This window comes from Trachemys scripta, chromosome 4, assembly GCF_013100865.1.
Source record: "Trachemys scripta elegans isolate TJP31775 chromosome 4, CAS_Tse_1.0, whole genome shotgun sequence".
Taxonomy (NCBI): Eukaryota; Metazoa; Chordata; order Testudines; family Emydidae; genus Trachemys; species Trachemys scripta.
Window position 1 is genome coordinate 97,918,178 of NC_048301.1, and position 12,277 is coordinate 97,930,454.

A 12,277-nucleotide genomic window follows, 5' to 3' on the forward strand; every position below is an offset into this window, starting at 1 on the left:
AGTGGATGAAAGGTGCTACTATAGATAAGTGTAGGGAGACAGATCCTCAGCTGGTGTTAAATGACATATCTCTTTTGAGTTCAGTGAAGCTGAGGACCTTGCCTTATGATCGTTATTGTTCCTGGTTTGTTAAATAAAATATATCACAGCTTGTTACTCCAGTTCTAGTTATAAACTAACTTACCAGCCGAAGAAAACTGGTATCCAGCTTTTTGCACACACAAAAAGCAGCATTTTAGTGATGGATAGTTTTACAGGTTATAATGTCATTTTAGTGACCTGCTTGACATTGCCTTAGTATTTCCAGTCTTTTTCTCATTGAAAGTCACACTTCCTTGTTTCTCTCTGAAGATACCTCAACCATCAAGACAAGTGTAACCTTTAAGTTTAATGAAGGAACATGTAGTTTGAAAAAGACTGAGATGTTTCGAGAAGGTCTGCAACAGATAATACCAGGTAAGGATGTATACATGAAAGTAAGCAGCCTAATGCTGTAATTCAGGGATTCTGAAACATTTTCATGGCATGGGCTGCATTTTAATAGTCCGAGAACTTTGCAAACTGCCTCTCCTTGCCCTGTTGATCCTATGGACCATGACTCTTCCCAGTCACATCTCCTGCCTCCTCTGTCTCCCTGGGCCCTGACCTGAATGATCATACTGTGTCCCTGATGCCACATTGAAGAAGCTCCTGGCTTTTCTCCTTCTGGTGACTGTGGTCCCCAAGGTTGGCTCTGGTTCTCCTCTCTTCCACTTATGCAGCAGTAGATCCTAATGGACACAGTGACGAGGCTGGCTCCTCCCACTTGTTTCCAGCTCCTTTCTGGTGAAAGGATGAGCTGGAAACCTGTAAAGGCAGCTGGAAACAAGGGGGACTATGTGATCTGCCCACAGGGCACTGTTTGAGATGAGTCTGAATATTCTTTATAATGCAAACAAGATACAGAATAGGACTCAGCACGTGGTCATATCATGGCGAATTTTTTACTCGATTGAATATGAAGAATCAAATCAGCATGTCAATTTGTTTGGCTTTGAAAGAATAGGAATGATCATCTGTACTACACACTTAGCAAGAACATATATTTATCCCAGAGCCAAAAAACGTGCTCAGGATGTTTCCTTAAATTGAACTCGTTTCCTTAGGGAAACTTTAAACAATAGTCTCTGTAAGGCCTGTGCATACTGGGACCAGGCCCAGTTGTGTGGAAAAACTGTGGTAAGCTAGCATAGCTTTCACACACTCTCAGACCAGAGCAGGCAAGAGTTTTTCCCTTGAAAACTGTACTAAAGACTAACCTATTCTGTGCAGGGAAAACCTGAAAATAGTTCTAATATGTTTACACAGGCCAAAAAAGATACACTAGGACCCTGCTAGCGGCAGCTACATTTAAGCCATCTGGTAGCTTTAGCAAGGTTCTAATCTCAGCGTGGACAGTCCCTTATGTGCATTAAGGCCAGATCCTCAGCTGGTGTAAGTTGCTATTGGTCCATTGAAGTCACTGAAGCTACAGCAAACTACACTAGCCAAGGATCCAGCCCAGTTGCTTGTAGTTTATTAGCATCTGGAGTTAATCATTTAGTCCCCTAGCAGTCTTCATAACAAAATATTTACTGAGCTGTAGTGAATGTCCAGTAATACAGTTGGCCAAGCTTTCGCTTCCTTTAATTTTGTTCATACAGATAATCATAACTCAGTAATGGAGAGCTTCTACTATGTAAACCTAAAATGCAGCTCTGGCAAGAAAGTTCTTGGAGCCGTCAGCAGACCCACGACAGCTAAAGAAATGTTTATCACAGTGGACTTTGAGCTTGAAACAAACCAAAAGGAGGTGACAGGTTGGTTGGAGAACAATCCAAAATGCAATGGAAGGCTTCTTGCAGTTTGATCCTTAATTTCTTTCTTTCACTTTCATCTTTATGCAAAAAATAATAATACAAAAAGTATCTCCTGTTTTGAAGCTTCATTTTACTGGTTTGGAAAGTATGATATTTATGCCTCGTCCCGAAAATCATTAAAAATTGTCCGTTTGTTAATTTTCTTCTGGCCTGCTGGTGTTCTCCTTAAAGATTTCACCCCACGTCACACAGTTTGCATTCTCAGTTGTTTGCATTGACAGTGTTTTAAACCAAATATTCTCGCAACTGTCATTTATACTGAAGTTCTCTGCTCCTAATTTTCATCCTTGTTGCCTTGTAGACACATGTGATTTGAGCTGTGCTCGAAAAAGGACTGAGAAGAGACTCCGCAAAACAATTAGAACCTTGCGGAAGGTAATCAACAGGGAGCAATTCCATGTTCGTCTCTCTGGTATGGACCATGAAGTGGCCAAAAAGTCTCCCAGACTCTTGAATCTACAGGAGTTCTGTGGCATGGGACAAATGCATGTGGATAACAGATGTGGTAAGCACAGTGTGAAACAAACCTAACTTTGGGACAAAACCCTTTGCATCCGTTTCAGCATCTTGCTCAGGATTGGTGAGCACTGAGGGATGGGGTGAGAGTGAGGGAGCTTCACCAGAGTAAAAAAGGAAAACAGTATAAGGAGGTGTAATATATTGTGCACAGTGGGAATTTGTTGGGCTCAGAGCGCATCCGAAGAAGTGGGCTGTAGTCCACGAAAGTTTATGCTCTAATAAATCTGTTAGTCTCTAAGGTGCCACAAGTACTCCTGCTCTTCTTTTTAAAGTAGAGCAAGTACTCTATTCTGCACTCCCTTGTAGATGACATATTGCCTATAAGGAGTTAGGAAGTGGGGATAGTATTGATCTTTAATTGTCCTTGTAGTTTACCAAATATGTTTTTTAATTATGATGTTAATGGGTTTCGCTGTGAGTCTCACTGAGTGTCTGAATATGCAAACATATCATCTTTGTCTAGTCCCCAACCCAAAGCAGATTTTAATGAAATTACATTCTCTTTGCTAGTTGAGGCCTTGTGTGACAAAGACGCTTTACAGCTGAGTTATAAACTCACAGAAAGCCGGGTTTTTATAGGGGAACACCGAGCAAATCTTAATGATCTTGGCACTAGTGGGTGCCACCATAACGCGGCCAGTGATAAATGCTTCCAAAGGACAAAGGTTTAGGGAGACGAGTCAGATGTTATCTTAATAGGGGCCTAATGACCATGACGGCTAATTCAGGTCGCTCAGTGTATGCAGTATGTAACCAATAAGCCTTTAAAATGCTTGTCAAACTAAAATTGACTTTTTGTTAGTGCGTCTTCCAGCAGCAACCCTTTTCTGCTCTGGATGTGCAAACTCTGGAAAACTTGGAAGCATCTCTGAATTTCATATAATAAGAAAACATAATTAATGGTTAAACACCTTTTTGCAAGGAGGCCAGGTCCAAGGGAGCTGGATGTACACAGCACCCAAACTGCTCAGGAATGTCAGAAATGAGCTGGAAGTTTCATTTCATTCTTAGTAGCTTTGTAATAAGGCTGGGCAAAGCTTTGGGTGCTTCACTGACTGTGGATATTGAAAAGTTTTCAAGTCTTTCTAGTGGAGAAAGGAGGGGAAAGTCCCTTCTGGAATCTGTGGTGCAACAGAGAGTTGGGGAGGGCATGGGCGCTTGATATGGTTGTTCCCTTATTCATGTTCCGTGCTTTGAGTGAGCAGTTTATGGGCATATCTCATACGGACAAATGATTTAAGGGACGGCAAAAAACTGGCTAATGATTTCCAACATGTGAGGTTGTACCAGATAATTACCCTCATACCATTTCAAAAGCCAATCATATGTTTCCTCTCCTCTTACCCATTTCACAGATCTCTATTGATATCATATCATATACGATATTTATATGCAACATCCTTCATCCTGATATATGTCAAAAGGCTTTATGAACTCCATTCATACAGCAACTCTGAAATGCAGCCACTTTTCCTGTTGACTACAGTTAAAGGCAGAAAAAGCAAAAAACATGGTGCTATAAACTATAACGTTTTGGGTAAGAGAGATAAAACATATTTAACTTGAGACAGTACGTCAGTTTACAAGCTGACTGAATTAATCTGACTGGAGAAAGATAATGGTGCTTAGCTAATATGGCGATGAGCAAACTAGAAATACCATAGGGCAGATTGATTGCACACAAAAAATCAGAACTCCTATGGCTAAACTATGTCCTGATTTTCTTGGCGACCATTTTCTGTCATCCAGACCTGTAGTGAGTTAGTTATAAATAGGAACTGGGACATGCAGAGCCATGTGAGAGGATGTGTGTAATTTATTTCCCTGTAATTTGCAGAGCCATTTCTTACTCATTAAAACTCAGGAAGCTTTCGTTGCATTTCTGTGCTAAAATCTGGGGAAAAGGAGGCTTCTTCAGAATGGTAAGAAAGATTGTTCTGGCCATAGCTAGTCTCTGCCACATTAACTAAAACAGAGGATGTCCCTGTGAGCACAAACATCAAGAGGAGGGACTCAGATAAGCTGTTCAGTGGTATTGGGAACTGAATTGGTGCTCCATTTTCTCCAGTTACATCGCAAACAAAATACTCAGAGATCTTTGGGCTCCACTCTTTCTGTGCCTCTGCCCTGGGAGTTCTTTTTAGGTTACTGCATTGTGATCTATTTTCAAATTAATCTATTTTGTCTCTTAAAACATAGTTTTCTGAATCTTTCATAAGTTTAGCAGTGGATGAGTTTAGTTCATTAGTTCTGTCCTCCATAGTGCTGATCCTCTGCCCATCTGCAGTCAGCCTGCCCTTAGTCTTTGCCTGTTATGTCAGAGAGGAACCTAAATGATCAATCTTTGCATTTACTTTATTTTCCATTTACAAGCTGGCTTGCAAAATGTCTGCAGTGGGGGCCCGATCCTGCCTCACTGAAGTCAATGGAAGCTTCAGTGTGGGCAGGATAGGCCCTGAAGGGACAGGGCTAGAATCCTCACTAAGGACTATGGCACCATTTCTGGCTGTGCACTGTAAAAATGGCACTGGGACCACTGCTACCTCCCACCACCAGCCAGAAGGAGTAAAGCTAAAGAGCGGCTGAAAAAAAACAGTAAGAAAGAATTTGGAGGACTGTAGAGAGCAAGAGGGGGGTATTAGGGAAAAAAATTAGTTCAGGAATGTAGGTAGATATGAGATTATGTTGTTTGTTGTTTGTTTTGCAGTAGTTCCCAAAGGTCCCAAGCTACTGTGCTAGGCACTGTAAAGACACATGGAAACGGAAGCACTTTGAACGCGAGGATGACTATGTAGCAAGAGATAGCAAGTCAGTGAACGGATTCAAGGACATAACAGGAATGGGAGATAACTTTGGCAACAGGATTTTGAATAGACTGGTTCGAAGAGAAGGGAGAGGCAGGGGGACAGGAGCAGGTAGACTCTTGGCATGGATGGCGCTTTGTGGTAAACGGCACATTGCGGTTCAGAAATTTCAAATATCCTATTTAGAACAGAATAAATGTCTGGAATTTTAGGAGACTGCCTCTGAAAGAAATTCACCTCAGTGCACACAGCCTGCTTTATAGATTCACAGGCCCTTGTGCTGGCCCTCAGTACTGGGATGAATTTATCACCTCTGAGTAGTGTCCAGACCAGGGGTGGGCAAACTTTTTGGCCTGAGGGCCACATTGGGGTTCTGAAATTGTATGGAGGGCCGGGTAGGAAAAGCTGTGCCTCCCCAAACAGCCTGGCCCCCGCCACCTATCCACCCCCTCCCACTACCCGCCCCCTGACTGCCCCCCTCAGAACCCCAGACCCATCCAACCCCCCCTTCTCCTTGTCCCCTGACTGCCCCCTCCCAATTTTCCCCCTGTTATAGCCTCTTCTGACTTACTTTTCTTTCTCCCTCAGTCTCAACTTTTCCTTTTCATTATTTTCCTCTTTTATATGCATTAGTTTTTATTCCTTTATTCTGATTTCCCCCTTCCAATTCAATATTTGTTCTCTTTTTCCATAAATTACTCAATCCCGTCTTCACTCAGTTGCTATTTTATCTCTTTTCCACTCTTATTTTTCTTTTCTTTTTTCCTAACGTCTCACCTTCCTCAGGATTTTATTGTTTTTATTTATTTGATTACTTCCTTTTCCACGTTGCCTGGTTTTCCTTAATTTTTTATCTCCTTTCTCCAGGTGTTGCCCTTATTTCTGTTTTAAATGTCTCCCTATCATTCTTTCCCTAAGCTTTTCTTATCCCTTCACACTTTGCTGGTGTTTGGAGTGGGGGTTAGATAGTGGGTTGGTTTCTCCTCTACATTCCCAAATGATTTCCCCCTCTCCTCTTTGATTGTTAGGCAGAAGTTGAAACCTTGCAATGATCAGGGAGGGATTCTGGGAGCAAATGCTTTAGCTTTATTTCAGATGAACAGATCAGTTGGACAAATATTATGTACAAGATAATAAGAAGAGTAGCAATGAAAAAGACATGGCAGAGATTCTACCTACTTCCACACAATTGAATTCAGTTATATAGACCCTGATTCAGCAAAGTACTGTACTTAAATATATGCTGTTCTTCTACCATGAGCAGTCCCACTGAAGTTAAAGGCTGAATTAGGGTTATAATCTCTACATACCTGTAACAATCTCTTATTTAGTTGCTCTCCTTTTCAGTGATGGTTTTATTAGTTAATATATATTGTTGAAGGGGGTTCCAGTGAAAAGTCTCTTGTTATATTGTCCGGCATTTGATATCAGGAATCATTTTTTGAAGAAAATATTTTTTTCCTCACCCTTCCTCTTTTAACCTCCCAAGGTCCAAATTGGAGCACAATATGACATAAAATTCCTAGACTAGGGACATGACAGGCTATAGTAGAAAATCTATTGCTACCTTTTCTATAGTGCTGGGTGTTTACATATACATTCCTGGCAGATGTTGATAATAAAAGCAAGGCCTTCGCTGGTTCAGGAGCATGGAATCTTCCATCTAAAGGTTGTCGGTTCAAATCCAGTTCAAGTTGACTAAAAGTTGATCTTTCTGTTCAACAGCTGATGGCTGTTTCGAGGTCTAGGTGCAGTTGAATTTCATGTTCCAGTCTCCTAGTTCCATTTGTAGATATTGTTAAAGTGTGCTCTGTTAAAGAGATATCTAGACAGTTGTTAGAAAGAATTCAGTGTATTGGCAGATAAGAATATGTAGCATTGAGTTAGTAGATTCAATAAAACTGTTGTCTTGCACTGCAAATGGCTCCCAGTTTGCAGCTCTGAGAATGTAGCTCCTAAAACTTACCAAAAAAAAAAAAAATCCCTGTAATTTCCCCTTTATTAGCAATTTTAGGACTTGAACAGGCATGGAGACTGAACTACTTTCTTGCTTCTAGAGGTGATCCTCCCCCACATCAGGCTTACGTCGTTGTGCTGAAAGGAATGCGGGTTTGAATGCTATAACTTCAAGATGGGGTCATTCATGGATACTGGAAATTCCAAATGATCCTTGAGGAGATGGCAATTCATCCTGGAAGGTTTTTTTTATGGCTTTATCTGCATCTCGAATATATGTCAGGGTGCCTGGTTACAACAAGGCTCTCCACTAATGTGGTTACAAACACTGGTTCTGTAGTGCAGACTGGACTTTCACCATGTTTCACTAAAGCCTTACTCTGACCAAGATCAAATGTTTAAACATTGACAGTTTCTTATCAGTGCCTAATTTACTTGGAATATTTGTATCTGAGAAGAGGGGGAGAATAGGCTGATAACATCCATCATGGGCCCCCTCTCCTGCTGGGACATTTCCCAATGAGAGAGGGGAAGCAAGCTCTTGACACTTTTTCCATTGCTTTGACAACTGTGTTGCTGATGTACTTTGGCTATATCATTCCAGTAGAGCTGCCTCCCTTGTGTCCAGTGTACATTCTGTGTTGGATGCATGGTAGGCGGGGCACCCTGAACAGCCCAAGTGATGTGAGCAAGGCAAAGGTGACGCACTAGCTGGCACGGTTTCTTGAATTTCCCATAATATATCAAGAGCGTCTGCAAGCTCCTGCTGCAGTGTAGTAACTCAATGAAAGAGCATTCCATCTGGGGGTATGTGTGTGTCAAAATTAACAACAGCCTCTTTAGTGGTCAGTAGGTGTGAATAGCTCTGGTATATTAGGGCCTGATTGGGGAGGTGCTGAGCATCTCATCTTCCATGGAAGTTCATAATGTTGGTTGCTTAACACCATACAGGTTTGTGCCCTTAGGGCAGGTCTAAACTACAGGGTTAAGTCGACTTAAATTATGCAACTCCAGCTACATGAATAACATAGCTGGAGTCAACGTACCTTAGGTCGACTTATTGCGGTGTCTACACCATGCTGGGTTGATGGGAGAAACTCTCCCGTTGATTTATGCTTCTCATTCCGGTGGAGTACCGGCGTCAACGAGAGAGCAATCGGTGGTCAACCTAAGACCCGCTAAATTGACCCTCATTGGATTGATCACACAGCGTCGATCCACGGTAAGTGTAGACATGCCTGAGCGAATCCAAAGCAGTAAGAAATCACCACCGAAAACACAGCGGATTCCCATTGTTTGCATGTTGTATGACACTGCGATTCTAAAGACAAAGTATGAAAAATCTGTTTAAAGGGAAACACAAAGGCCTGTCTGCCTTTACATTTGTTGCAATTAGTAAATGTATTTTCACATAGCTAAAATCCAACACATTACAATTTTTTTCCCCACTGAAAATGAGACGGGAAATAAATTCTCAAATGAGAGAGGAAAGTGCAGTTCATACTGCTAACCTGCTTGCTTTGACATAATAGACATTAATCCCTAAGACACATTATCTCTCCATGTGACCGAAGTCTGTGAACTGTTAAAAACAATAACTTCAAGAACGCTGCTTAGGAATCAATTTGCATCAGTTATTTGTGATTTTCCTTATAAAGTCAAGGCATGAATCTTAGGAAAATGGTTAGATGCTAGATCATGACCTCTTTTATGAAGTTCACTTTAGCCACTGAGATACCATAGTATTTGTCAATAGGGTCAAATGCTCAAAGAGTAAAGTGCTGAAAAGAGGGGAAGAGTCTTTAAATGTCTTTGTAACTAGTAATCCTGACTCCCAGTGGGGGCACCTCCCCTTTTTTTCCCATCAGAAAAGCTTTCACATATATTTTTTTAAACAGCTGCGTGAGATTCAAGAATGGGATTTTAATGGGCATTGAAGACAAACAAAGACAGTGGCTACAAAAATGAAGTCTACTGGAGGCAATTGGTTCTTTTGTTCATTTGAAGAAAAACAAGCAGGTTGCTGGGGGAGGGGAGGGGAGGAAGCAAAGAAAGCCAGTGGGATTCTTGATTTCTCCTTGTTTGAAAATCTTTAAATCTTGTTTCAAACTGAGTGTTTCTCATGTGTCATGAGGCACCTTCCATGTTGTGGTTTTGTGAGATGAAAATCAAACTTTTTAGCTTTATTTAAACAAACATTGACACAAAAGAATTTGAGTTTAACATTTTTCTTAGGTTTCCTGCTTAGAGGATTAGTTGTATCATTCGTACTACACACATAATTACCACTGATTTCTCTGGGTGACTTCTGTAGTCAGGTACTACTTGCCATGAGAAAGGAATGTATAATTGAGCCTAAAGAAAGATCTGTGTCCCTTGGATAACAAATCTTTTTGTTTAGCTACATACTCAGTTTCTTGGGCAGCAGATAAGTGACCCACGTTTAGCTCATCTGTAAACAGGAGATGGGGATGAGTATGGGCTATGTCCTCTTAATGATCCATAGTGAATATCTATGTGAGATTAAATAGCCTGATACATTGCACCATTTATCCACATAAAGTTATCTGGAATAAATACCCTTTGTGTACTTGAGAGGGCTGGGGAACTCTTGCCTTTTAAGCAAGGAGGCATAAATCTTTGGAACCTGTTGGTGCTTCTTTAATTCTAATATTTAGGTTTAATAATTAGCAGCTGTCAGATTAATGAATAGCAAAAGATGCATGAAAATGTAATTTTTTGATCATCACTGTCATAGACAAGCAGGAGCTGTTTCAGTCTTGCATTGTATGGTGTGTCTTAGAGGAGACAGTGGATAGAAATACAGAAATGAATTTTTCTACAGAAATTGCAAAAAGGTTTTTTAGTACTTGATTTTCCCAATCTGCGCTTTTTGGGTACATTTTTACCATTATTGAAACTAACTCCAAGAGGTGCTGAGCACTTTCAGTTCCTAGAGAATAGTAGATCCTCAGCACCTCAGCATCAAGCACTTTGTTAGCACAGTCTGTGCAAAAGGATTTGTTAGGTAGCCAGCTGTTTCTAATAACATCAGATATGAATAAGTGTGGAATCCTTGTCCCCTGAGTAAATGGACTTTGCACAGGGCTCAGTGCAGGAGTTGTAGGAGGCAAAATGTGGGTGGCTGTGTGGTCGGACTGCTCTAATATTACAGTGATGGGTGCCAGTGTAAGAACATAACCAGCCACTGCCACAGACTACAGGTTGTGAGCCCCCCAAAATGAGGTTTATTAGCAGATTTAGGCAGCTTGCAGTTGCAGTGGCCATGCCCCTGGCATTCCTACATGTGTGTACAATCTCCCTTCATGTGGCACTCAGCTCCCTGGTGGGCAGGGGTTGTGGAATCCCCTAGTACAGCCTCTGTACTTCTGTACTCTGTACTGACCCTGTGCATAGTAGATCTACAATGATACTGCCGAGCTTCAGGCCTATGTGGCCCCTCTGTGGCTGGAAGGGTTTCACCCCATGTCATTTAATTGATGAAAATATTAAGGGATGATGGAGAGTTGAATGATGAGGTTTGTGGCTTGTTTTGTGAAATCTTTATCTCCCCTCCAAAAAGGGCCGAACATGTCATTTTTTCTCTCACTAGCAAAACAACCGCCAGAATGATAAAATTATGGAGTGGGCAAGGGTTATGCACATAGGTGCAAGGCTGATTTGGGGATGCCACTTTGAAATTAATGCCCCCAACACGAATGAGTGCTCAGGAAATTACTTCACAGCCTAGATGGCAGGGGCCAAACTTTGCTCTTGGTTACACTCCTGCAGAGAGAAGACTGCAGGGATGTGACCAAAGCAGAATTTGGCTCTTGGTGAGCTACTGCCTGGCCTGTTGTTATTTTAGGGGGAAGGGGTGAATGTTTACAATGTTCCCCTTCTCTTTATGACATATACAATTTAAAAAGCGTGTTTGTTAGAGCTGGTCAGGAATTTTCTGTCAAAATGTTTTTTGATGGAAAATATAGTTGCAGCAAAACTGAAGTTTTTCCTTGGGAAAAATGCTGACATTTTTTGATTTGCAGTTGGGAAATTCAAAACTAAATATTTTGTTTTGGGTTGGGTCGACCTGAAATGAAATAATTTGATTTGTTGAACTGAATCAAAACATTTCATTTTGGGTCAGTTTGACATTAATCTGAGTCTCGCATGCTTCTGCAGTTCTAGTTTGGGTGCCTTGTGCCCCCATTTTTTCTGTGGGGCAGACCCCTTGCCTGGACTACATCTCTTCTGACTCACCACAGTCTCCCATCTGGTTGAGTCAACACGGTGCCTCATGGAAGTTATGTGGTGATGCTGCATCCTGGGAGATGTAGTCTGGCAAGCCTAGCCCATAGAGGACAATAGTGACCTCATGAGGCACTCAAATTACAACTCCCATAAGGCACGGCAGCATTTGGGGGGGGCAGGGGCACAGATTAACATAGAACTGAGTTGAAATTAAACTTTCTGATTCAGTTCAACAAACAGAAATAAAATATTTAAATTTGTACTTCCTCCATTGTCAGCCCTTTGAAGCCTCTCCCCTGGTTTTAAACTGGCCCATGACCTTCTTCCTGATCCAGCACCGTTTCTGACAATGGTATCCTTTGGGAGTTTTTTTGCCGGCTTTGCAAGAGCAGACTTAGTGCACTTTGAGGGACAGACATGCCCTTTGACAATTGTTGTCACAGATAGCTACCCTCACTAGCTTTAGTATGCCAGCTGAGGTAAGGTCTTGGGGTGTGTCACAGTCAGGGCCGGCGCTTCCACTAGGAGACCCTAGGTGGTCGCCTAGGGCGGCAGGATTTGGGGGGCGGCATTTTGCTGTCCTCGGTGGAAATTCGGCGGCAGGGGGTCCTTCACTCGCTCCGGGACCCGCCACCAAAGTGCCCCAAAGACGCGGAGCGGAAGGACCCCCACCGCCGAATGCTCAGAGGAGGAGCGCTGCCGCCGAGGGCGGCAAAAACCCTGGCGCCGCTCCTGGTCACAGTGGTGCACACACAACTGCCTGGAACCACCAATGAGAATTGAGTGAGTTGCCAGGGCCAACTGCGTGCAAACCATCCCCTATGGGTGCGGCTGTTGGCTGTGCAGAGG

General features: G+C 42.2%; 1 protein-coding gene across 6 annotated transcripts in view; it reads left to right on the top strand.

The window, feature by feature from the left end:
• SCUBE2 (signal peptide, CUB domain and EGF like domain containing 2) overlaps positions 1-12,277 on the top strand; it is a 66,960-nt gene that overhangs the window by 38,832 nt on the left and 15,851 nt on the right. For 5 of the 6 annotated variants that reach the window (XM_034770062.1, XM_034770066.1, XM_034770065.1 and 2 more), the window contains 3 exons: positions 352-456; positions 1,683-1,838; positions 2,200-2,403. In XM_034770062.1, the coding sequence (XP_034625953.1) occupies positions 352-456; positions 1,683-1,838; positions 2,200-2,403 (465 nt within the window). The remainder of the gene's footprint in view (positions 1-351; positions 457-1,682; positions 1,839-2,199; positions 2,404-12,277) is intronic. The other variant, XM_034770067.1, reaches the window with a different exon arrangement.